Below are 27,983 nucleotides of genomic sequence, written 5' to 3' on the forward strand. Positions count from 1 at the left end.
GCTGAGGCGGAAGGATTGCCGGAGCCCCAGCAGGCGAGGCTGCAGTGGCTGGGAGCGGCCACTGCACTCCAGTCTGGGCAACCGAGTGAGACTCCAACTCAAAAATAATAATAATCATGTGACATGGGCATGACCCTTATTGCAAAATCCCAAACCTCATGGGAATAAAACTGATACTCTGACTGATTAACCCCAACTAACCCCTACTCATCATGGTCTTTCCTTACTTTGCATCTCCCTCAGCACCTGTAGATACAATCAAAACTTTTCAAGTGTGTGACTGTGTGTTACCTTGAAAGCATACAAGCCAACTCTCTCCAGCAAGATGATAAGCTCTTTTGGAAGAAGGACTGAATCATGTCAAGGCCAAAATAAGTAAGAATAAGCCCGGTTGATTTTTTTTACTTATTGTGAAGACAAGGTCTCGCCTTGTTGCACAGGCTGGTCCTGAGCTCTTGGGCTCAGGCAGTCCTCTGTTCTCTGCCTCCCAAAGTGCTGGGATTACAGGCATGAGCCACCACACCTGGCTATTCCCAAGTACTTTCAAGATGCCTATTTCTACAATGTCATCAGATAAAATTTCAGGAACAAATTGTTTTGTGGGAATCCTTTCCACATGGTAAAAGCTGAAGTAGCACTTGGTTAAGGTTAAAAACAGAGCACACAGCTGATTGCACACAGTTATCAGGAGGAACTCTAGTGAGTACCTAATCTCTGTGAGGAAAAAAAAAAGCCAGTCTGGTTTGGCTGTCCTGACCTGGTTGAAGTTGGGGGATGGGGTAGCTAGTAGAATGTATGCTGAATAAGGAAGACAATGATCTCTTATTATATGCTAGCAAGTGTTGTTTAAATACATTAATTTTGTCATTTCACTTTAACCCTGCATAATAAAGTTGACTGTACCCATTTTACAAATGAAGAAACTGAGGCTCAGAAAAAGAAAGTAACTTGATCAAAGTCTCTGGACAGCAGAACTAGTCTTCAAACCCACATTCTTGTTCTTGATGCCCTTGCTACTCAAAGTGTTATCCAGGGCCATCAACATGGACATCACCTGGGAGTTTGTTAGAAAGAATCTCAGGCCCCACCCTAGACCTGTAGAATTGGAATCTGCATTTTAGAAAAATCTGTAGGTGATCTGTATAAACTTAAATTTTGAGAAGTGCTGCTTTTTATAATTCTATGCTGCTGCCATATGACCGGGAGTTAGAAACTCAGCTTTACATCAGTAATACTCAGAGTTATTTTGGATAAATCTGAGCTTCAGATTCTTCATCCATAAAAAGGGAAGCTAGGTTCTTTCTGAGTTTATGTAGTTCCATTTTTAGTCACAAGGATGTTTAGGGATCATGGCCAGCACAACATCTTCTTTTCTTCAAGATGCTTGTAAGCTATTGCAAATACAGCTCCAAAATCTCTGCTGAGGAAATCCCTCTGAGAAGCTAGTAAATAAAGAAATACCATTTCCAACCTGATGATGGAGGTAGAGAATGTTAGGAAAAGCACTAGGTTTTTAGTTCCTAAGAGAAGATAATATGTCCTGCCAAAAAGAAGCATATCTCTGAAATCGACATCCCAGAGTATCAGTTTTACTCCATGAGGTTTGGAATTTTGCAATAAGGGTCATGCCCATGTCACATTATTTTTAATGGAAACTACCTCAAGAGAAACAATGAGCACATGATTGTAGTCTCTATTTAGAAAGTTATTATTTGAGTATAGTTCTTGTTTTAATAAAAAATTTAAACAAAGCCTTAAATATAGATTTGTTAAAGAAAAAAATAAAGGCAAAGTCATAATTGGAATATATTTAAAATTCCCAGTTGCCACTTAATATCAAACCCAAGTCACAACTCATCTAGATGAGGTTCCAGCAGTACATTTTGAGTTTTACCTCTGGTAGATCATACCAGCACAATCTCCTCTGAAATACTGAGCTACTTCAAACACAAATACATGGGGACTAGGTCTAACAGAACTAACTGGGCTCCATCATATAGTACCAAATTGGAAATAATGCAGTAATTTCCAAAGTCCAGTTTTGTGTATGACATCTGGTAGCCCAAAGGGTCACTTCACAGATAGCCTCTTTTTTTTTTTTTTTTTTGAATTGGAGTCTCACTCTGTTGCCCAGACTGGAGTGCAATGGCCGCTCCCGGCCACCGCAGCGTCCACCTGCTGGGCTCTGGTGATCCTTCCGCCTCAGCCTTCCAAGTAGCTGGAACTACAGGCGTGCGCTACCACGCCCGGCTAATTTTTATTTTATTTATTGTAGAGATGAGGACTCACCAAGTTGCCCAGGCGGGTCTCGAACCCACGGGCTCAGGCAATCCACTCACCTCAGCCTCCCAAAGTGCTGGGATTACAGGCTGAGCCACCGAGACCAGCCACAGATAGCTTCTTTAAGCTCTCTTCCTGATATGTGTACTTTGGACACATATTACATTCCACCCAATGAATAGGGACACCAAACCTAAATGCCTCAGGCCTCAGCAGACAAGATCTCACTTCCCCACTCTCTCAGTAGAGACCCTGTGGTTGTTGTCATTGGTTTCTCTATTTTAAACTAAGCTTTTGTTTTGCAGCACTAACTTCTCTTGGTAAAGGATGTGAAGCTAGTTTATTCTCTCCTCCTCCTTCTTTTCCTCTTCTTCCACTTTCCTTTCACCCTGCCACGCATACTTCTCATTTTCTTACAATTAGGTGCCTCTCATTGACCTCAAAGGAAGACATACATTTGCTAAGATGAATTTAAGGAGACTTAACCCAGGAACTTAATCTTTTTTTTTTTTTGAATTGAAGTCTCATTCTGTTGCCAAGGCTGGAGTGCAGTGGCACATTCACAGCCACCGTAGCCTCGAACTGGTGGGCTCAGGCGATCCTTCCGCCTCAGCCTTCCAAATAGCTCGAACTATAGGCACGTGCTACCATGCCCGGCTAGTTTTTTTTTTTTTTTAGAGATGAGGTCTCACCAAGTTTCCCAGGCTGGTCTCTAACCCCTGGGCTCAGGCAGTTCTCTAATTCAGCCTCCCAAAGTCCTGGGATTTTATAGACGTGAACCACCGCACCCAGCCAGAACATAGCCTTCTTACACATGCCATGCCTTGACTTGATTCAGTCCTTCCAAAATCTACCAACTATGTACCTATTCCTCTTCCAGAAGTAGAAGGGGCAGTCCTCCAAGTTTATAGTTTACCATATCTGAAAAGAAATCATGGAAAATAGATAAAAGTTATAAAGTGAACAACATATGACTCAAAGATGGATATCTGAAAGTTTCATGGGAATGAGAAGCAAGGGGGACAGTCAATCAAAGTGGACTGAGGTAATTAGCCAGAAAGGTTTTCTAGCAGAATGTTGCTAATGAAGGAATGCCCTTGGGCACCTAATATCAGGCCACAGAGCTTAGGGTAGGCAGAGTGGGCTTTCAGAAGAATACAAACAAGCTGGAAAAAGGAATCTTGGGAAAGAGGACTACTGAACACACTGACTTCCCCTGTAGCACCTGTCTAATATGACCCTTTGCCATTCACATATGCTTTAGGTTATAATGACAGTCTTCAAGAGGAAATGAATGTAGATTGTCCCCCAGGGCAGTACTTCATCCAAGATGGCGATGAGGATGAGGACAAGAAGGCCTGCCAATTTAAGCGCTCCTTCCTGAAGAACTGCTCTGGTCTGGAGGACCCTACATTTGGATACTCTACTGGACAGCCCTGCATCCTTCTAAAGATGAACCGGGTATATTGGCTCTTGATATCTGGTGGTGATAAGTGAATGAGCTGGATAGGAGGGCTCTGGCCACTCTAGTTACCTTGGGTTCTGTCTTCACACACCACAGGTTTGGCCATTTTTACCAACAGCATCAGAAATACAAACAACCAGACAAATTTATCAATTCCTTTTTCTCCTTGGATACTTTCTATTGCCGTTCTTCTCCCCCACTCCAAACCTGCCCTTTGATGACAACTGTCAAGAAAGGGGTCCTGAGCTGTTTGGAACAGGTGATTGACATGAGGGTGGAGTGGGGGACAGTTCTCATATCACAAAAATGCATTTTCCTTCTTTCCTGTCATGCCTTAGTTGTGGCAGAGCCTTATCAGGCGCACCCCTTTTGAAATCAGAAAATTCTTTACATCTTTAGGGCTAGCTTGCTGCAGTTTCCCTTGTGTATGAATATCAGGCACAAATACAACAAGTAAGCTGAGCTGCACAGCTCTGAAGATGTTTTGCATTTTCTGCTGTTCGTAACATTTCTGAAAGAGCAAAATAAAGTGTATGCCTGAGGAAGGATGACTCAGGAGGGGCATTGGAAAAGCCCCATTTTTACTGTCAAATATATTTTGTTTTACAAAAAAAAAAAAAAACACTGGTTTTCTTTTGATAGATTGTAGGCTTTCGTCCTGAGCTTGGAGATCCTGTGAAGGTTTCCTGCAAAGTTCAGGTAAAGTGCCCTTTTGAGTAAGCATTGTTAGCATATCTGTTTCATGCAAAAAAGTAATTCATCCCTTAAGAGAACTTGTACAAGGATGGTAGGTTAGAGAAAGGGTTAATCTATCTTTATAACTACACTTCCCTTTAGTACTTTCAGGCCTTCCTCATTCCAGAAAGCATTCAATTAATGTGTGTGTGTGTCTGTGTGTATGCACATGTGCATATCAGTTAGTGTGTCATGATTTATAACTGGGAAAACTAAAAACTGAACTTCAACTGGGGGCCATAGTAGGAAACAACAATGTGCCAAGTCATTAACTGGGATTCTGTTTACACTTTTACTTTTAGCTGCAATTGTTTATTTGAACTAAACAAACAACTTTCATTAGAGTCATTAGTCCCCAATTTTAAATCTGAACTTCACATTTTGCAGCAATGACCAGTGGCACTGGGTGCTACAATAACAAAAGACTACAAGGGAAGTATAAACAGAACTCTATTAATATGCTAATTAACTTCCTTTGAGGGGCCATTAACTTCTATCTGCTGCACCAATTAGCTCTTTTGTAGGAAAAAGCCCTAGGTCTTGGGTTTGCTTCTTAAAACTGGCAGTAGCTCCCTCCTACTGGATGACATCAACTGCACCCCCAACCCTGGACAGCTGAATTGCAAATATTGGAGGCCAGGCAATTCCATTCACAGTAGTAGAAATTCAGTCGAAAACTTCAGTCTTCATGATGACAGATCAGAAAACAGCAAACGACAGCAATTATTCAGCCAATATTCCACATTCAGCAAGCATCTATTGGTCACTTATTACATACAAGGTCCTTTGCTGGGTGTTGGGAGTACTGAGGAAAATATGACTGTCTCTGAAATCAGGGCAATCAAGTATTCCAGGTGCTATGAAAGATACTCAGACTGTAATCCCGCACTTTGGGAGGCTGAGGTGAGTGAATTGCCTGAGCCCGCGGGTTCGAGACCCGCCTGGGCAACTTGGCGAGACCTCATCTCAATAAATCAAAAAAATGAGCCGGGCGTGGTAGCGCACACCTGTAGTTCCAGCTACTCGGAAGGCTAAGGCGGAAGGATCGCCGGAGCCCGGCAGGTCGAGGCTGCGGTGGCCGGGAGCGGCCACTGCACTCCAGTCTGAGGGACAGAGTGAGTCTCCAACTCAATAAATAAATAAATAAAAATAAAAATGAAAGATACAATAGGGACATCGAACAGACAAAGGTCAGTTTCATGTGGGAGACAGTGATGCTGAAGATGAGCTTTGAAAAGTCAGGCAGTATTTGGTGAAAAAAGTAAGATAGGAAGAACATTCCTTCCGTTCCTACGTAAGTGTATATGTGTAAATATTCACACATATGAGGTGGGGCTACAAACTCGTGGAAAGATTCCACAAGCCATTCATGAAAAATAAATTTCATTGATTTTTAGAAGAATATATAAATAAATCCTAAGGACCAACTCAGTATTAAGCTAGCATATTAATTGGACTGAGTTCTGCTTGTAGTTCTCTATTGGAAGCTGTTCATTTTTCAGCTTACACTGAACCTTGCTGAGAACTATCTTTAAAAAAAATAATATTGAGTCCCTATACATTCTATAATAATCAATACAGGTCAAATCCCCACCCACTTGTAGAAATCGAACAGGATGAAGTGATGACTAGAATAAATTAAGGAGAGCTTAGTTTTTACCAAGAACAATTATAGTATATTGACAGAAGTAATCACATGACCTTAATGAGTAATTTGCTAGTAGTGATGCACTCTTTGTCCTTACTAACCCCCAGACCTCTACGATTTAGGACAAGTCTAATGCATAGGCAGAATGGACAGCCCCCTACCTGACACGATGTGATAAAGGTCAACCTGTTTGCTTTAACCATTTCCATAACCTCCTACTTATTCTCCTGACTCCACCTACTGTAATCAAGCACTACAGAGCATGTGGTCAGAGACATGAGTTTATGTGAGCCACAACTGTAGGCTGTGTGCCTATGCATCGAGTACCTGTGCACTTAATCTGGCTCCCAACAGAACTGAGCCTGCAGTGTACAAGTGTGGAGTAGGATTTACTAAATGTGTTTTAACTTATGCCTGCCTCAGCTCCAAAATCCACTGAATGGCAGGCCCAGTGTGATTCTTTGCAGGGGAGGGCCCACTTTTCAAAGCAGCATCAGGTACTGCAAGCTTTATGGGTTCCTTCTGTCTGAGTCTCCTAGAAGCCAACAGAGAGCCATACTGAGCACCTTTGGCCTCCTTGGCCTAGATCTTTTATTGAGTATTCTTTGAACTGAAAAGCCAAGGCACAATTATTCCCTGCAAATGCTCCACTGGGGATAGGTCAGGGCTGAGCTCTGCCCCATTCCGTTTTTGTGGTTTTCCTGGGACAGTTGGCTTTGGATTACGAAGTGATTTCACCTAGGACATACGTTCCTTTAACCCAAACTCCAACCCACTGAATGACCAAATGTCCCACATATACCTGCTTTTGCTTACAGAGAGGTGATGAAAACGACATCCGATCCATCAATTACTACCCAGAGTCGGCTTCTTTTGACCTCCGCTACTACCCTTACTACGGCAAACTGACTCACGTAAGCGGTATCCACGTCAGCCATTACTATTTGAAAGGGCTCAGAGACAAAGGAAGGGCTGGTTGAGAATTAGGGAGCAGCAGATAGTAACAGAGGGGTGAATGCTGCTAGCCATAACCAGGTGCTCCCTCTAGCAATTCCCTTTCCATAACTGAAAGAATCTCTAATATGGTCTGGTCTAATCCCTTCAGTTTACAGATGGGAAAGTCGAGGTTCAGAGAGAGGAAGTGACTTGCCCAGGGTCACAGAGCTAATTAGCGGCAGAGCCAAGAGACAGAAATTACTACCATTGCGCTTAATCATGCCATAATAATCATACTTCCCTCTTTCTCCCATTTGAAGCCTTGGGACAATGAAGGCTTCATCTCCACGATAGGAACTTGATAGATACTAGTTTCAGTTTAATTCATGCTTTGATATCCAGAAAATCATATCATGCTGAGTCAAGATTAGTTTCCCCCAGAATACAATCAGATATCTGACAGTGACATATGTGACAAATTTCCCCACACTTTCCCGAGGCAGGGAGAGCATGTCAGTTACTTTGGCCATTTGTGACTTGGCATTATGAGATTTACACAGTTCTCTTTGTGGGGGTTATCCTATTCTGCAGTGATTATTTGATCATTTCCCTTCTACCACCTCCTCACACTTAGAATTCATTATTCTTCCACCTACAGGTTAACTACACCTCTCCCCTGGTGGCAATGCACTTTACAGACGTGGTGAAGAACCAAGCAGTGCCTGTGCAGTGCCAACTGAAGGGCAGAGGCAACATAAATGATGTCATCAATGATCGTTTCATGGGGAGGGTAATCTTTACCCTGAACATAGAAACCTAAGAATTTCAGGAGGCCACTGCCACCAGTTCTGTTTCTGTTTTATTTCATGTTATATCTAGTAGCTCCCGAATTCTTTTTCTTCAACTGGGATACAGCCAGATGGACACCTAAGACAGTGGATCACTTTTCCTTGCCTCTGACATGTGTATAAAATGACATTGTGGGAGCTGTTTGATTTTTTTAAAGGTAGTCTCTCCTGATGACAAATGGATTATATTAATTTTCTTTCCCTCCACTTAAAACTAAAACTCATTCTTGCTGCTAGAAGTCTCACTGTAGTATAAATATAGTATCATAACGTTCACAATAGATGTAAAGAAGAATTTCTATAAGGATTATAAATTCATCATGTTTTCTAAAATTGTATTGGTTTTAGAGGTGAGATTCTTCCCAACCAGTCTGATAATGTAATCCTTTTTTATGAAGCCTGCCTGGCAAGGTCCTTCCCTGGGAATCACTACTCAGACCAACCCAGATAATATTTAGGGTCACTATACTTTTATAACTCTATATCCAGGAGTGCTTGAGAAACTGACTGCCTCCCACAGGCAACTAAATGCTGATTTAGGTTATCTTCAACTGAGACAGTAAGCAGTGCTAACTGGATAGTGTTCTGGGAGAGACAAAGTCCTTCCTTGTGACTTTTTAAAAAAGGTAGGGCCTACTGCAATCGGGGAGAACACTCAGCACAGGGATGTGATTGGTGTTTGAGTTCTTGCTCTATAGTATAATCATGCAAAGGCAAACATTCCTGAAAGCAGGTTTATCTCAGCTTCAGGCAGAGGAGAAAACATAGAAGAATATCTCCACCAGTTAATTCTTCTTGGGCTATTTGTTTGACAGTAGTGTGATATTCCTTGAGACCATCAGGGATGGGTGCAGCTCTGGAGATTGAAATCAGGGTTTGTCAATGAATCCATGACAAGACAGAAATTCCCTTCTAGGTCACCTAAAAGTCAGGTTTTGCATTTAGCTAGTTTTGCATTTACTTTAAAAATGACATGAGACAGATGTTTATCCAGGTTGTGGATTAGCCAGGTCACTTTCTTATCTTTGGCGATGTGTAATCATTCCACTGCTTCTTAACACCTCCACCAGGGGGAAGGCTGGGACAAAGAGAAAAGGCAAGTATTGGCAAATAGCATAGGTTCTCAGGGTCCAAAGCAAGTTTAAATGTCATCTAGCGGCATCCAGATTCTGAATCCCCTCTACAATGTTTACTTTCTTCCAGAACAGAGAACTGGCAATCTGGTAGTGGAGACAAACAAGTGGAGAAGTAACTATGATATAGTGTGATGAGAATTATAAAACTAGTATGTGGAAATGCTATGGAAATTTGAGGAAAAATAACTGTCTTGAGCTGAATAATAACAGAGGGAATTTCACATGCAAAGCCATAGTTATGTGCGTCTGGGTAACTGTGAGCAGTTCATGTAGAGGACTCAGGAATGGCAGAGTGGCAGGAGACTGGGATAGAGAGGTGTTCAGGGACTAAAAGAGGATTTTGAGTTTTATCCTCTAGGTGAAAAGGAGTCATTAAAACATTCTAATCAGGGTATCTCTGTGATCATATTTGCATTTTGGAAAGCACACTTTAGTAACCACCATGTGAAATGTGGATTAGAAAGAGACAAGAGTGGAAATTGGGAATGAAGAAGAACTCACCAGTAAAGTGGTGATATTGTTGATCAAGACTGGGAATATAAGATAAAAGCAGGACTGGAGATGCTGAGATCAATTTTGGACATTTTAGGCTTGTGATTTTCTATTGGTCAGACATTGATGTGGAGATATAAACACATGTAAGGCTGGGGAGAAGAAACAATGAGAACAGAAGCAACATTTGGTTAGGTGAACTCACTTAAGAAATTCTAAGCTATTTAATCTTGGAAATTGAAATCAGTTATGTAAACCTACTACACTAACCTGGTCCCTAACAGTGTCTTTTTCTCTTGACTTTGTGGCAGAAAGGACTACTATTCTTCTTTGGAATCTTCTTCCCAGACACCTTTGGATTCTTATTGATAGAGTAGAGGAGAGCTGACTGCTATTAGCAAGTGATAGGCGATATAGGACAGCAGGCTTATGGAAAATACAAAAAACAAACAAACACCAGTGAAAATGTCTCCTCTCTACCCACATCCTTAGCAAATTCAATTTTCAAAACTAAGCTTTAAAAAGAAAAAGAACAAAATGAAAAAGACAACTTTTAAACCTTTTAAAAATCGCCTCAAACAATCAAACTCTCCAAATCAAGTAGTAAAAGATAATAGAACTTTAGCTCCGGAAAGTATATTAGAGAGCGTTTAGAGAAAACAACCTGCATTGCATCTGACTCCAGGTCCAGTGCTCTTTCTACTCTGAGCTGCTGCTTACCAAGAAATACCATCTTTTAAAAAAATCAATGAATAATATCCTAGACATTTTGAAACATGTCAAATTTGAGTTAAAATGGTTAACATTTCACAGGAATTCAACTACTGGTGCTATAATTTATATATAATACATTATCCTGTTAAATGTATTGACTATTAAACAGACTAGGAATTATGACTTTTGTCCAACAACATTTATCATTCATTGGAATCTACTGTGTCCACAATTTCAAAGCAGTATTGGAGAGTACTAAGATAGCTTCGGTTGTCAGCTAGGACATGAACAAATAGCTTGATTATACAGAACTGGATATGTTAATACATTCATTAAAGTTAGATTCTAACTGTTCAATAAACTTCTAGTAGATTAATTTAAATAGTCCCCTATACTGTACTCTACCAGAGTTAGAGTTGTATACTGTCTGTTGCAATGCACTTGGTTTTACTTGGCTGTCAATGAGAAATATTCCTTCCAAATGTCTTAATTGTTTTGTCCATGCTAGACTTTGGTTATGATTTTTCACCTTTAACCCTTTGAAGTCGTTATCCCAATGTAACCAACCATTCTTAGGCATCTATTTGCTGGGGATATCAATGTAGAAAACATTTATATTGTCTTGGGGAGTTGTTGACAACAATAAATTGACATAAAAAAGAAATGTATGATTTTATTTTTCTAGACTGTATCACTGATTTTCCTCCAGGAATATTGAGTGGGCATGTGGGTGGAAAACTTGACAATTGACAACCTATTAGTTAAAGATTGTTTTTCTTCTCTCCCTCCTCCCTTTTTTGAGTCTTGGGATTTAGTCACAGGAGGCTAAAACTAAAAGTTGTTTCATTTCTGGACATTTTTCCTTTTGTAGACTCTGCTCTTGTTTCCCAGAAAACTGCTTTGTCAGAGCAGCCTTTTTTGATCAAGGTTGAGTACTGGTATAAGCTGTTCTGTTTGTTTGTGTAGGAAAGGAACACTAAGAGAAACTGGGGTGAAGGGACAGAACCAAAATCCAAAGAGAAACTGCAAATATTTGATGAAATTCTGGCTAAGTGACTTTAGGGCACATCTGGCCACAAACTGTCTCCCAGAGCAAACCTGTAATGGAAATTGCAACTAAAGACATAAATATTTCCAGCCCCTTATTCAGCTCAGAGGCTGGGCTGCAACAGGAACACCTTATTTCCTTGGAAGCTTCCCTGGCCTAAGGTCTACTAGGCTGATATGGTTTGATTTGGGGCAACGGATCTGTGATCCAAACATATTTCCCTCTACCTAATTTCTTTGTTAGAGTCATTTTATTTACTGACTCTCTCTTAAAATATTCATACATAATAAAGTAATTGAACCAAATCATATGGAAGTGTGGTTTACCCTGTGCTTTTATTTAGGCAGAAGAAGATAGAGGTTTGGGTATTTTTGTGTATGTGTTGAGAGGAGGGAAAGTGAATAGGATGGATGGAGGTAAAGGGCAAGGAAAAAAGATACTTTACAAAGTTATTCAGTTGCAGCTAGAAGGGAAGAAGGATTAACAAGGAAATCCAAAAGCTTTAAGAAGGATACGATTTTCAGTCTGACAGCTTATTCTCCAGAATGTACTTTCTTGCAAGCTCCTGGATGACCATAATCCAATAAGAGATAGCACACCTGACAAAACAGGATACTTGGAAGAGGGTTTATTTACAAAGGGATTATTCTAAAAGTGTACATGTTAAGAAACCACAAATTGCAAAGAAACAGCCTAGTAGAAGCAGAACTCTTACCATCCCTTGACCCTAAGGTATAGGGGCAGAAAGTGGTTACTAGAACTCAGAAAGAGTAAGTGAGTCATGTACAACCTTGAGAGTAGTAGTAACCTTGCTGAAGGACTAAGCTAGCCCAAGGTGACCTTGTATAAAGGGGAACAGGAGAACAAATACTGTGACTTAATTTTTCTCTCATTGTCCAACCCCAACCAAAGCCAAAGGACAAAGAAACTTGTTGATGTGGTCCACACAGGTCAACCTCCTAAGGAAGAAAGCAGGGTGGAAAAGGGTAGAGAGTGCATCCAGAAGGACAAACAGAAGATAGCTAGCATAGCTACCAAGGGTTGATTCTGTGAACAGACTCTTTAAGCCTAATACAGTCCTGGAATCATCTGCTGAACCAACTCTAGTGATGGGGGCAATTTTATTTTTATACATAATCTACTCTGTGGTTGTGGGGTCCAAGGCATTAGGTGCTCCCACTGTTGAAACTCTTTTCTCCATTGTTTAGTATTCATTCCCTTTTCAATTTTATTCTTCATGCATCTTTTGGTACATTATTTAAACTCTTTTGCTTGCATGTGACAAAACAAACAAATGAACAAAAAATTCACATTGACTTAAAGATAAAAGAAAATTTACTGAGTCACCTAACTGAAAAGTCCAGGTATACTTTGGCTTCAGGCATAGCCAGGACCAGGAACTCAACGATGTCATTATGAACTAGTCTCTCTCCACGTCTCTATTCTGCTTTTCATCACAAATCAAGATAGGCAAGATAGTCGCCAGCATTGCCAGACCTACATCCTCAAAGGTCAGAGAGCTTGTCTTCCATGAAAGTTCAAATAAAAAATAAAAATTCCAAGGAGAGGCCTCAAGATGACTGACTAGAGGCATCTTATATTCACCTTCTCCACTAAGAACCAAAATAGGAGATAATCACACTTTGAATGGATCACCTAGTAGGAACACTAGAATTCAACAGAAAAGTGACAGGAAACACCTAGACCAAGGAAGGGGAGGGAAGCAAAGCAGCCTGCTTGTCTGGGATCAGCTGGAAACTAAGCAAGACTCCCAGCGCAAAGAAATGGTAAGTGAGAGATCCCTGGTGGTTCACATTCCCATTGTGTACCCCTGAAATTCTAGCCACAAGACAGCTCCTCAACCCTTATGGGCCCCAAGACTAACATAGGGAGCTGCCTGGAAATCATGAAATGGCATTGCTCCACGGAGGTAGCTTGCACTGGGTTCCCATCGCTCCCCCACCCGCAAAATCCAAAGCATGTACAACAAAGCACCATTTTGGGAAACCAGCCTACAGTAGACTGTCCACTGTCCTGGGGCCCAGAGGCACTGGGGCTGAGACACAAGGGAGATGTGGGCTGCCACCCTGAAATGGAAACATGAGCAAGACATACATTCCTCACTTACCAGAATAGGCTGCTGCCACTGACGGCAGCCTTGCCTTCCCTAGTGGGCTGCCACCCCTTACCTGAACATTCTGCTAGGGGCCAGAGGAATATGCCTACACACACCACTGGGGGACCTGAGTACAAGCCTGCCTACCCAACTTCCTATTCCCCACCAATCTTCCCTCCAAACCCCTACCCCCATGCCAGAGCCTGCAGTGCCTGGGAATCGCCCAGTCCAGTCTACTACCATTTGCACCTGAGCACTCCTCCTGGGGGTTGAGGTTGCTTCCACCCAGCCTGCTGCTACCACCAGAGCATGCCATCTGTGGGCCTGAAAGCTGGCCTTCCCAGCCCATTGCACCACTGCCAACAACAATATATACCATTTAAGACCCAGAGAGTCATCTTACTGCTGTTATTGATATCACACATGCTACACAGCTGTCCAGGGATTCAAACCTGCCCACCCACCTGGCCCACCACTGCTACTACCAGCATCTAATCAAGCCACCTGGAGGCCCAAAAATCAGTTCCCCTGAACCTACCATCACCATTGCCAGCATACACCACCCTGGGGCCCAAGGACAAACATACTCAGTCCACTGCTGCCACCACTGAAGCCCAAAGACTGGCCCACATGGCATCCTAGTCCCCAGCAAAACTCCACTAATTACTGCACCCTAAGTCACCAAGGAAATCACAGAAACCACTGATGCCACTTACAGTCAAAGAAACACATAGAGACTACACTACTGCATGAATGAAAGCCAAAGTGCCCTATCCAACCAATGCCATAGATACATCTTCAGAAAAATTCCTCCTCTAAAAAAGTGAATTCAAAAAATTGGAAGAAAGGACTGTTACACTAGATGCACAGATATCAACATAAGGACCTAGACACACAAAACATGAAAAAGCAAGGAATTATGACACCTCCGAATGAACAAAATAATTCTCAAGCAACAGATCCCAATAAAAAGAAATTTACAAGGTCTCAGAAAAATAATTTAAAATATCCATTAAAAGAAGCTCAGTGAGTCTGAATAGCCAAAGCAATCTTAAGCAGAAAGAACAAAGACAGCTGGGCTCGGTGGCTCAGCCTGTAATCCCGCGCCTTTGGGAGGCTGAGGTGAGTGGATTGCCTGAGCCCGCAGGTTCGAGACCTGCCTGGGCAACTTGGTGAGACCTCATCTCTACAATAAATCAAAAATTAGCCGGGCGTGGTAGCGCACGCCTGTAGTTCCAGCTACTTGGAAGGCTGAGGCGGAAGGATCACTGGAGCCCAGCATGTCAAGGCTGCAGTGGCCATGAGGGTGCCACTACACTCCAGTCTGGGCAACAGTGAGACTCCAACTCAAAAAAAAAAAAAAAAAAAGAACAAAGACAGAGGTATCACATTACCTGACTTCAAACTATACTACAAAGCTATAGTAATCAAAACAGCATGGTAACTGGTACAAAAATAGACACTAGATCAAAGGAACAGAATACAAGACCCAGAAATAAAGCCACATATTTACAGCCAACTGATCTCTGACAAAGTCAACAAGAACATGAACTGAGGGAAGGTCACCATTTTCAATAAATGGTGCTGGGAAAGTTGGATTGCCATATGCAGAAGAATGAGTCTGGGCCCTTATTTCTCACCATATACAAAAGTAAAATTTAAATGCATTAAAGAAAGCCAGCATCCAAATTGGAAAAATTGTTCCTTTTTGTAAATAATGTGATCTTATATCTAGAAAAACCTAGGCATTACCAAAAAAAAAAAAAAAAAAGAAAGAAATCTTAGAACTGATATATAGATTCAGTAAAGTTGTGGGATACAAAATCAACATACAAAAGTCAGTAGTGTTATTTTACACCAATAATGAACCAACTGAGAAAAAAATCAAGAAGGCAATCTCATTTCCAATAGCTGCACAAAAGCCCCCCAAACCTAAAAATAAACTTAACCAAGAAGGTAAAAAATCTCTACAAGGAAATCTCAAAGCACCAGTAAAACAAATTGAAGAGAACACAAACAAATGGAAAAACATCTCATGCTCATGAATCAGAAAAGTTAGTATCATTAAAATGGTCAAAGCAATCTACAGATTCAATACCAAAATACCAATGTCATTTTTCACAGAATTAGAAAAAACAATAATAAAATGTATATGGAACCAATAAGGAACCCAAATAGCTAAAGCAATCCTGAGCAAAAAGAACAAAGCTGGTGTCATCACCCCACCTGACTTCAAAATATATTACAAAACTATAGTAATCAAAACAGACACATAGTTTAACAAAACAAAGAATCCAGACATAAATCCATGTATTGATAGCCAACTGATTTTCAAAAAAGGTGCCAAGAACATAAATTGGGGAAAGGACAATCTCTTCAATAAATGGTGCTGGAGACCAGGTGTGATGGCTCATGCCTGTAATCCCAACATTTTGGGAGACTGAGGCAGGGGGATTTCTTGAGGCCAGGAGATCAAGACCAGCCTGGGCAACAAAGTGAGACCCTGTTTCTGCAACAACAACAAAAAAACCCTCAAAATTAGCTGGGCATGGTGGTGCATGTCTGTAGTCCCAGCTACTCAGGAGACTGAGGTAGGAGGATCACTTGAGCCCAGGAATTCAAGACTGAGGTGGGCCGTGAGTGAAACCCTATCCCCACGTAACTAAATAACTCAATAAATAGTGCTGGAAAAATGAAATATTCATATGCAAAAGAAGGAAACTGGACCCCTATCTCTCATTGTATACAAATAAATCAACTCAAGGTGGATTAAATACTTAAACATAAAACTTGAAAATATAAAACTACTAGGAGAAAACATAGGGGAAATACTTCAGGACATTGGTCTAGGCAAATATTTTATGGTTAAGACTTTAAAAGCATAGACAACAAAAACAAAAATAGACAAATGGGACTACGTTAAACTAAATATTGTTCCACTGTACAACAAAGGAAACAATCAACAGAGTGAAAAGACTACCTGTTGAATGGGAGAAAATATTTGCAAACTATTTATCCACAAAGGGGCTAATATCTAGAATATAAAAGGAGCTCAAACGACTAAAGAGGTAAAAAAAAAAAAAATACTCTCATTAAAAAGTGGGCAAAGGGCCAGGAGCAGTGGCTCACACCTGTAATCCCAGCACTTCGGGAGGCCGAAGCAAAATGATTGCCTGAGCCCAGGGGTTCGAGACCAGCCTGGGCAACTTGGTGAGACCTTATCCCTACAATAAATAAAAAAATTAACCAGACTTGGTGGCGTGCACCTGTAATTCCAGCTACTTAGAAAGCTAAGGCAGAAGGGGTAGAGAGCATGCCACTGCATTCCAGTCTGGGTGACAGAGTGAGACTCCAACTCAAAAAACTAAAACTAAAACTAAAACAAAAAACTGTCAGTAAAAAGTGGGCAAGAGGCTGAGTGCAATGGCTCATGCCTGTAATCCCAGCATTTTGGGAGGTTAAGGGAAGAGGATGACTTGAGGCCAAGAGTTTGAGATCAGCCTGGGCAGCATAGTAAGATCTCATCTCTACCAAAAAAACAAAACAAAACAAAACAAAGTTAAAGTGGGCAAAGGGCATGAATAGACAGTTCTTAAAAGAAGACATATAAATGGGCTGTAGGTATATGGGGAAATGCTCAACATCACTAATCAGGGAAATACAAATCAAGACCACAATGAGATATTATTTTATCCCAGTTAGGATAGCTATTATTAAAAGGACAAAAAAATAACATGCTGGTTAGGATGCAGAGAAAAGGAAACTCTTACACATTGTTGGTGGGAATGTAGATTAGTATAATGATTATGGAAAACTGTATGGAGATTTCTCAAAAGACTAAAACTAAAACTATCATATGATCCAACAATCCCACTACTGGATATTCATCTAAAGGAAAATAAATCTGTATATTAAAGAAACACCTGCACTTGCATGTTTAGCCCAGCACTATACACAATAGTGTATGTCCATCAATAAATGAATGAAAAAAGAAAATGTGATATACATACACAATTATATTTCATTTTCCAATTGCATACCATATTGGAATACTATTTGGCCATAAAAAGAATGAAATCATGTCATTTCAGCAACATGGATAGAACTGGAGATCATTATGTTAAGTATTAGCCACACACAGAAAGACAAATATCACTTGTTCTCACTTATATGTATAAGCTAAAAATTTTGATCTAAGCTGGGCACAGTGGCTAAAGCCCATAATCCCAGCACTTTGGGAGTCCAAAGTGGGAGGATTGCTTGAATCCAGGAGTTTGAGACCAGCCTGGGCAACATAGTGAGACCTCTACAAAAAATCAAAAACTAAGCCAGGCATGGTGGTGCATGCCTGTAGTCCCAGCTACCGGGGAGGCTAAGGCAGAAGGATTGTCTGAGCCCAGGAGGTCAAGGCTGATCTGAGCCATGATCATGCCACACCACTCCAGCCTAGGCAACAGAGTGAAACCCCAATCCAAAAAAGAGAAGTTGGCTGGGCTCAGTGGCTCAGCCTGTAATCCCAGCACTTTGGGAGGCCTAGGCAAGTGGATTGCCTGAGCCCGTGGGTTTGAGACCAGCCCAGGCAACTTGGCGAGATCTCGTCTCTACGATATATCAAAAAACTAACCAGGCGTGCGCCTGTAGTTCCAACTACTTGGAAGGCTGAGGCGGAAGGACCGCCGGAGCCTAGCAAGTCGATGCTGGGGTGGCCGTGAGTGTACCACGTGGGTGGGGTGGGCGATAGAGTGAGACATCAACTCAAAAAAAAAAAAAAAAAGAAGTTGATCACATGGAGGTGGAGAATAGAATGATAGATACCAGAAGCCTATGAAAAGGGTGCATGGGTGGAAGGGGGAAGGAAAATAGGATGGTTAATGGGTACAGATATACAGTTAGAAGAATTAAGTTCCAATTCTTGATAGCAGAGGTGACTATAGTTAGCAAGATGTATTGTAGATTTCAAAGTAGCTAGAAGAGAAGACTTGAAATGTTCCAAACACATAGAAATGATAAATACTCAAAATGATGGATGCTTGACTTGATCACTACACATTCTATGCATGTAACTAATATTCATGTATACCTTATAAATATATGAATATTATGTATCAATAGAATAACATTTTAAAAAAATAAAAATTTGGAGTCTCTCATTGGCTTGAATTGGATCCTGTGCCAATCCTTGAATCAATCTCTGTGACCACTGGGAGAAACTTATTTAATCGGTCAGGCTTGTGTCATGTTTACCTGTAAGCTTAGGACGATATTAACACCACTCAAACTGCCTGGACTGAAAATTAGGGAGAGGCGATTCCCACTGAGGGAAATTGTAGTGATGATGTTACCAACAAAGAATAAATAAATATGAAGTGGCAGATAGAATAGGTGTTTACCATATTTTATCAAACCGTGGCCTGTCTAATCCAACACCTAGTTATAGCTATATATGTACTTTTAGACCAAAATATTTTCAAAATTTTAACATTAAGTTCTCCATAGAAAAGGTGTTGTTTTTTTTCCAACTCAAGCATTTTGTCCACACCTTTTGCTCAGAAGAAGGAGGGGGGTAGAAAGAGAGAGAGAGAAAGAGAAAGATTTATTTTGCTTTGTCTTTACAAAAAAATTGATAACTAAATTCTGCATTAGAATTTGAGCTTGCATAAAACATTTTCTTTCCAGAATATAATTGTCTAAACTTCATAAAATAGTTAACTTAAATTAGAAAATAATTTTACTTTCATCAAAAACAAACATGCTCATAAAATGAGGAGCAGGATGGGAATGGCATCCTTTCCCTCCTTTCCGGTTCTCCAGCTAATGACATCATCATCTATATTAGAAAATCCTAATATACTAAAGGAATATTTAGAATAAAGAATATACTAAAAGACTATTAAAGCTAATGAATAAGTTCACCAAGGTTGAAAGATAAAATATCACTATGCAAAAATCAGTTGTTTTCCTATATACTAGGAATAAACAAATTAAAAATAAAATTAACATAACAGTTCAACTTACAATAGCATAAAAAGAGTAAAATACTGGAAAAATGCTAACAAAAGAAATGCAAGATTTGTACTGAAAATTATAATGCTATAAGAAAGCGATTGGCAGTAATGGGAAACTGCTGGTGGGGAGGTGGGACTGGCAGTTGAGGGAAACTGCTTGGGGAGGGAGGGGTATACCTCATTAATGGGGTACCCGCATGATCAATGTTTGTAAACCTAACCCTGAATTGTACCCCACATCTTCACAATAAAATTTTTTTTAAAGAAATAAATTAAAAAGGAACTAAATGAATGAATGAATGAGAAAAGACATCCATGCGGCTGGGCCCAATGGCTCACGCCTGTAATCCCAGCACTTGGAGGCTGAGGCTGGAGGATTGCTTGATTCCAGGAGTTTGAGAACAGCCTGGGCAACATACCAACACTTTGTTTCTCCAAAAATAAAATAAAATAAATTAGCCAGACATGGTGGCACATGCTTATATTCCCAGGATACCTGAGCCCAGGAGATCGAGGCTTCAGTGAGCTGTGATTGTGCCACTGCACTCCGGCCTGAGCGACAGAGTGAGACCCAGTTAAAAATAAAACAAAACATCACATTGTACACCCTAAATATATACAATTTTTGTCAATCATACCTCAGTAGAGTTAGAAAAAAAAAAGATATTTCATACCCACTACAATGGCTATAACTTTCTTTTAATGAACCATAATAAGTGTTTTTGAGGATGTGGAGAAATTAGAGAAATTTTGAGGATGTGGAGAAATTTTACACTGCTGGAAGAAATGTAAAATGGTGAAGTAATTGTTTGGTAGTTCTTCAAAAGGCTAGAGATACCATAAGACCCAGAAATTTCACTCCTAGATATACATAAGGTAATTGATGGCCACCTGACAGGAGTGATGGCACATCTATAAGCCAAGGAACACGGAGCCAACCTCTAGGAGTTGCAAAGGCAAGGAAGGGTCCTCTACTAGAGCCACCAGGGAAAGCATGGCCCTGAGGACACCTGGATGTTCCATTTCTTGCCTGCAGAGCTATGAGAGAATCCCTTGCTGTTGTTTTAAGATTCTCAGTCTTTGGTACTTTTTTTTTTTTTTTTTGAGTCGAGTGTCTCACTCTGTCACCTAGGCTAGAATGCAATGCCATGATCATGGCTCATGGCAGCTTTGACCTCTTGGGTTCAGGCGATCCTTCTGCTTCAGCCTCCCACGTAGCTGTGACTACAGGTGTGCACCACCACACCTGGCTAATTTTTGTATTTTTTGTAGAGATGAGATCTCACTATGTTGCCCTGGCTGGTCCTGAACTGGGCTCAAGCAATTCTCCCACCTAGGCCTCCCCAAGTGCTGGGATTACAGGCATGAGGCACTGTGTCTGGCCTTTTCAAAAAAAAAAAAATGAAACATTTTATAAATTTTTGTGTCCTCCTTGTGCAGAGGTCATACTAATCTGTGTATTGTTGGGTTCTGGTATTGTGATACAGCAGCCAGAGCAAACTAATTCCAGGGCAGAGCCAGCGTTAAGTCCAAACTTTATACTAAGGGGCTCTATACACTGGTGGTTTAATTAGTTTCTTGGAAAAATAAGAGGACTGGACAGTGGTTAGATCCTTCTATGGGAGTAGAAGCCAGAACACTTAGTCTTTTGGATGTCATGAGACTCATTATCTACAGCTGGCCAAGAACACTTGGAAGAAAATATATGTCCACACAAAAACATGCACACACATTTTCATAGCAGCAATATTCATAATACTCAAAAGTGGAAGCAACCAAAATTTCCATCAACTGAAGAATGAATCAACAAAGTATGATATATTATTTAGCCATAAAAAGAATAAAATATGGATTCGTGCTACAGCATGGATGAACCTCAAAACATCACACTAAAGAATCAGACACAAAAGACCACATGTTATAGGACATGTTATAGACCACATTTATATGACATGTCTAGGATAGGCAAATCCATAAAAACACAAAGAAGATCAGTGGTTACCAGGGGTTGGAGGAAGGGATAATAGAGAGTGACTGCTAATGTGGGTGATTTTATACGTATATATGGATGGATGGATAGATGATTGATGATAGGGTGATTGAGCCATGAGGCCTTTAGGAGGTGGTTAGGCCATGAAGGTTGCACCTTTGTTAATGGAATTAAGAGCTTTATAAAAGATTAGCTTATCCTTGTGCTTTTGCCATGTGAGAGCACAGCAAGAAAGTCCTCATCAGACCAAATGTTCATAACTTGATCTTGGACTTCTCAGCCTCCAGAACTGTGAAAAATAAATTTCTAGTCTTTATAAATTACCCAGTCTGTCAGATTCTGTTATAGTGGTACAAATGGAATAAGACAGAAAAAAATGTGGGGGTGGGGGTGGAGGTGGGGGTGGAAAGAGAAATTTCTCAGTTATATGGCAGCCTTATGTTTAACTTTTTGAGGAACTGTTAAACTGTTCTCCAAAGCAGCTGCACCATTTTACATTTTCACTAGCAATGTATGAAAGTTCCAGTTTCTCCATATCCTTATCAACACTTGTTACTTTCCAATTTTTTAAATTATAGCTATCCCACTGAGTGTGGAATGGCATCACATTTTGATTTTGATTTGCTAATGATTAATGATGATGAGCATTTCTTTTATGTACTCATTGGTCATTTGTATATCTTCTTTGAGAAAATATCTATTCAAATCTCTGCTTATTTTAAAATTGAATTATTCATCTTTTTACTATTGATTTTTTAGAGTTATTAAGTTCTGGATACTAGACCCTGAAAGAAATAGCATTGTAGTTTTTTAATAAGTTATAAAATCAGAAAATCTTTTTTTATGAGTCTTTTTAAATAATTTTTTTTTAGAGACAGCCTCACTATATTTCCCAGGCTGGTTTCAAACTCTGGCCTCAAGTGACCCTCCCACATCAGGCCCTCTCCCCCAAGTCACTGGGATTACAGGTATGAGCAACCATGCCCGACTAAATCTTTATATTTTTTGGCTTTTGTATATGCCTAGAATTTCCATGTGAATTTTTGGATCTGCTAGTCAATTTCTGTAAGAAAGCCTCTATTTCAATGTTGCTTTAGGGCTTATAGTAGGTTTTCTCAACCTCAGCATTATTGACATTTTGGACCTAGTAATTTTTTGTTTGGGGGAACTTTCTATATACTTTAAAATATTTAACATGTTCCTGGTCTATCCAATAGATACCAGTAGTACTCTGTGTATGACAAAAGAAATAAAGAAAAGCTCAGTTGCTCCTCTACTGTCACAACAGGCTTTTGACATCAGATGTATGAAGATTTCTACCCACCAGCAAGCAAGCAATCAATTCTGCAACAGACACCACCAGATGGGTGTCCTCTCATCATCCTCTAATTCAATTCTGACACTATCTACCTGGAGATAGCATCAGATCACTAAGAACTAAACTCTGACCTTTTTGTTTTCTCTCTCTTGCCACATTCCTTACAAAAGGGCCTGGGAGGATGGGTTTTTATTAACCCTATGTAATATGGGTACTTTCCAACCTGATTCTGGCATAACATCACAAAACAGATAAAGAAGGAAATAAAAACAGTATTTTATGACCTGCAAAGCCATCTCTTGGAGAAATTTGCATCTATATAGAATCTCCCTAGTGGGGATCCACAGAGGAGCTAGATTTTGCTATCTATTCTTTCTCAGGGCTGCCACCCATGAGGCTTCATCTACAAAATTCATAAACTTAAGTTCTTCATCATTCCTCAAGCTGCCCCTTATCTCAATGCAGGGTTTTCTTCACTGATTTCAAAATTCCTTAATCAGAGAAACTTTTTGAATCTATCTATACCCTGCAAGTCCTCCTCTTGGAGATGTCCTGCCTTCCCTTTACAAACCAATGTAAGTTTCACATGTATTGTAATTTCTGTCTTCCTAAGAGGTATATAACCAAGCTACAATTCAACCACCTTGGTCACATGTTCTCAAGACCTCTTCGGATAGTGCCATGGGCCTAGGTCACTCATATTTGGCTCAGACTAAACCTTTCTAAATGTTTTATAGAGTTTGACATCTTTTGCCAACCTCACACACAGTCTGAGTTGAGGACTCAGACTCACAAGACAGTGCCCCACTTACAATGCAAATCATAAGACCTAGATTACTTGACCTGTGCTTCTGACTGACTGGCTACAAATAAGGGCTCCCACAACCCCCTCCTTGAGTTTGATTAATTTGCTAGAGCAGCTCACAGAACTTGGGGTAACACAACTTACATTTATTGGTCTATTACAAAGGATATTTTATTTTTTATTTATTATTTTTTTTTAATATTTTTTTTAGTTGGAGTCTCACTCTGTCACCCAGACTGGAGTGCAGTGGCCGCTCCCAGCCACCGCAGCCTTGACCTGCTGGGCTCCGGCTATCTTTCTGCCTCAGCCTTCCAAGTAGCTGGAACCACAGGCGTGCGCTACCACGCCCGGCTAATTTTTTGATTTATTGTAGAGATGAGGTCTCGCCAAGTTGTCCAGGCGGGTCTCGAACCTGCGGGCTCAGACAATTCACTCACCTCTGCCTCCCAAAGCACGGGATTACAGGCTGAGCCACTGAGCCTGGCCTGTTCTTCTTGAACCTATGTCTAAACCCTATCAATAGCAATTTCAGTAGAGGATAGCTAGGAAGGCTTGCTCCTTGTCTTCTGCAATCATAGCACATTTCAGTACACAGCACACCCAAATAATTTATAGAAAGGCTACTAGAAACATTTTTGTGTTTAAATTAGTTTGAAGGGAAGAATATAGAAGAATATTATCTTTTCTGGTTTTGAAGCATTCCCATTAGCCCTTCTACTAATTCCTGAAAAATTGACATCTTGAAATGAGAAGGGAGCTCTGGAGTACACAATTTTGAGAAATAGTTTCTGGGCATTTAGATTCTACATCATGAGAAGGCCACATAGCCAGAGATACAACTTATTTATTTGCATTTCTCTTTAAAGGCATTAGGCATTTGAGGAATCTATCCTCTGGAACATACAATAATTGAATAAACCACTCTGAATAAAACAAACTTAGAAGAAGAAATAAATTGCTTGATTTTGGATTATAAGAGAAAAATGTTATTGAGGAAGATTAGCTTGATGAATTTACAGAATAAAAAGAAACCATAGGCCGGGCTTGGTGGTTCAGCCTGTAATCCCAGCACTTTGGGAGGCCGAGGTGAGTGGATTGCCTGAGCCCATGGGTTCGAGACCTGTGTGGGCAACTTGGCGAGACCTCATCTCTCCAATAAATCAAAAAATTAGCCGGGTGTGGTAGCGCGCGCCCGTAGTTCCAGCTACTTGGAAGCCTGAGGCGGAAGGATCGCTGGAGCCCCAGCAGGTCGAGGCTGCGGTGGCCAGGAGCAGCCACTGCACTCCAGTCTGGGCGACAGAGTGAGACTCCAACTCAAAAAAAAAGAAAAACAAACCATATGTTTGGCAAATTTGCTAACTTGCTGATGAGTTATTCAGATTTTAAATTTAATTTAACCAAGTCTCAAAAAAGTCAATAGTTTCTCTCCCTCCTCCTCCTCTTCTTCCTCCTCCTTCTTTACATTTGCTTTCCTCCTCATTTTACTGTTTTTTTTTTAAATTTTAGAGTTGTGGGATACAAGTGAGGCTTTACTACATAAGCAAGTTGCATGCAGGTGAAGTTTGGGCTTCTAGCTGCTCCCTCCTACCTTCCACCAATAGTTAGGTAAGCAGTGTGATGCTATGTGCCCCCTTCCTCCTCCCTTTCTCCCTCTCCTAGCAGTGACCAGAACAATATGGGACATTTCACAAATTTTCACATCATTTTTGCTCAGGGGCCATGCTAATCCTCTGTGTCATTCCAATTTTAGTATATATGCTACTGAAGTAAGCACCATCTTAACCATTTTTAAGTGTATAGTTCAGTACATTCACATTGTTGTAAAACAGATCTCCAGAACATTTTTATCCTGCTAATCTAAAATCTTCTACCCATTAAATAATAACTCCCCTTTCACCTCTCCCTCTAGGCCCTGGTAACAACCATACTATTTTCTGTTTTTATGAATTAGACTACTTTAAATACCTAATATAATATAAGTAGAATCATACTATTTGCTTTATGTAACTGGCTTATTTTAGTTACCATAATGCCCTTAGGGTACATCCATGTTGTAGCATGTGACAAGATTTTTTCTATTTTTAAGGCTGAATAATATTTCATTGTGTGTATGTAACACATTTTGTTTGCTAATTCATCTGTCAGTGGACATTGACACCTACTGGGCTGGCTACTATCACAAAAACAGAACATAACAAGTGAAGGTGAAGATGTAGAGTAATTATAACCCTTGTGCATTGTTGATAGAACCGTAAAATGGTACACTGTAAAAAACAGTATGGAGGTTACTGAAAAAGTAAAAATTAAGCTACCATATGATCCAGCAATCCTTCTTCTGGATATATACCAAAAAATAAAAAATTGAAAATAGGGACTCTAATAGATACTTTCATGCTCACGTTTATAGCAGTCCTATTCACAATAGCCAAGAGGTGGAAGCAACCCTAATGTCCATTGGGGGTTTGGCGACAGACTTTTGGCTCCTTCAGTAATGGCAGTGCAAGGCAGCTTGAGGACATCCTGCTTGGAAGGCATCAGCGGCCCTAGACGCAGGGCAACCTACGTGTAATCACACCGCCTCTAGAGCATTTCCCATAGGCGGTGAAGGCAACAGCCTCTAAGAAGCAAAAGAATAAGAAAACTCAGATTAGGGACTCCTTGGCAAACAGAGGCATGAAGTCCTCAGATAAGTCTGCTGCAGAGGAAGTCCCCCCTAGGCGCTGAGGCCCAGGCGAGGCAACTAACTCAGGAACTGGCCTGGTGCATGGAGCAGCTGGAGCTGGATCTTAAGATGCAGAAACCTACCCAAAGAGCAGGCTATTGGGACAATACGAACACTGCACAGCAAAAGAACTCCGCTGCCACAGAAAAGGCACTTCTTGTTTGGTGACTACAGGGCTCAGATGGACGCAGAGTGACGTGAGTCCCGAGGGCTCTCAAGGCTGCTGCCCACTCAGCCCAGGTGCATTCTGTAGATAAAGCCACCAGAAGGATGCACCAAAGAATCTGCAGACCTCTGCAGCAAGAGCCAAAGCCACTCTGGACACGCCTGATGAAGAATTTAGGTTCAATTTCTTTTAGCCTCTCCTTGATCCTGGAATCATTCACCTACCCTGGGTGGTGTAGGGGTTTGTCTTGAGTACAGACACTTTCCAGGAATTCTCTACTGGCAGATGGAGGGTTGTTTTGTCCTTGGCTGGTCTAAGGATCTAGGACCATTGGGTAGGTGTGAGACTGTCAGACAGACACAAGACCTCATTTGTTTTCTGATGAAATGTCCCTCCTGCCAGAAGAGAGAGACATGCATTTAGAAAATCTACAATAATTGAAGGGAGTGTTCGGTGTGTTGTAGAAAGACTATTGTAGTCAGCCTTTAGGATTAGATTAAGTAGCTGTTGGTAACATGGATTCGTGGGGAAGTTATGTAATTGTACATTGGTTCTCACTTTTGGAAAGATGCCTGTCAAACAGTTTAGTGCTTTATACCATTATGACACAGTGCCCTAATCTCTATTTTTTAATAAAAATGGGTAATGAGTGAAAGAGTGTGCTAACCATCTGTGGTAAAGGAAGTACAGATGAAGCAGGGGTCTATCGTCACTGGGTCCAGGCTCTTACCCCAGTGTTGGGTCCTTTGTTCATGTTGCCTTCATTCCTGAGCAGGTGTCATCCTCAGGGAACCAGTGTGACCCCCAACAGGCTAGGCTCTGTTCTTGGGAACAAGGAGCCTCTTGCCCTAACAGTCCCAGCCAGGGACCCGGATCAACCTTCAGTGGACTACCTGTCTAAATGTCAGCCACTCCAGGTGTCAGTCTCAGGGCCTCCGCTTCATTGAATTGAGATCTTCAGGTGATCTAATCATCCTTGGTGCTGGATCTTTGCTGGTGTCTCCCAGACTTGTATCTTAGACTAGATAGATACCTGGAACCCAACTGCCTACTCATCATCTCCATTTGGGTGTTTCATAGGCATTTCAGACTTGACATTTTCAAAACACCTGCTTAGCCCTCAAATCTCTCTTCATCTTCTGCTTTTTCAGTGAGAGGCACTATTGCCCACCTAGTTGACTTGGCCATGTACCTGTGTCATCTTTGCTCTTTCTCCAACACCATATGTTCAATACTTGAGCTGGTCAAGTCAGTTCACATCTTGAGCTGGTCAAGTTGGCTTTGTCTTCAAAATTAATCTCAAATCTTTTGCATTTTCTTATCTTCACCATTTCTCACTAGTTCCAGCCTCTGTTACTGTGTCTGCTTTGTTAGTCTCCTAATACTAGTCTTCCTTACTCTCACCTCTTGTCTGTTCACTACAACCAGAGTGACCCTTCATGATTATCGGATTACATTCTCCAGATCCAGTGACTTCATTATACCTAGGATACAATATGAAGGCTGATGTACCAGGCCCTACTTAGGTCTGCATATTTGCCCCTTGATGGCCTATCTGA

General features: G+C 40.8%; 1 protein-coding gene and 1 pseudogene across 2 annotated transcripts in view; both read left to right on the top strand.

The window, feature by feature from the left end:
* Nucleotides 1-7,909, top strand: part of ATP1B4 (ATPase Na+/K+ transporting family member beta 4) — a 17,651-nt gene extending 9,742 nt beyond the window's left edge. The window contains exons 5-8 of one of the 2 annotated variants that reach the window (XM_008072622.1): nt 3,545-3,741; nt 4,388-4,444; nt 6,947-7,042; nt 7,723-7,884. In XM_008072622.1, the coding sequence (XP_008070813.1) occupies nt 3,545-3,741; nt 4,388-4,444; nt 6,947-7,042; nt 7,723-7,884 (512 nt within the window). Of the gene's footprint in view, nt 1-3,544; nt 3,742-4,387; nt 4,445-6,946; nt 7,043-7,722 lie in introns of both variants that reach the window. The other variant, XM_008072621.1, reaches the window with a different exon arrangement.
* Nucleotides 7,910-8,756: 847 nt separating this feature from the next.
* Nucleotides 8,757-26,617, top strand: LOC103275217 (annotated as a pseudogene).
* Nucleotides 26,618-27,983: the final 1,366 nt, after the last annotated feature.

Source organism: Carlito syrichta, unplaced genomic scaffold (assembly GCF_000164805.1).
Source record: "Carlito syrichta isolate Samal-C Ts95f unplaced genomic scaffold, Tarsius_syrichta-2.0.1 Scaffold315361, whole genome shotgun sequence".
NCBI classification, from domain to species: domain Eukaryota; kingdom Metazoa; phylum Chordata; class Mammalia; order Primates; family Tarsiidae; genus Carlito; species Carlito syrichta.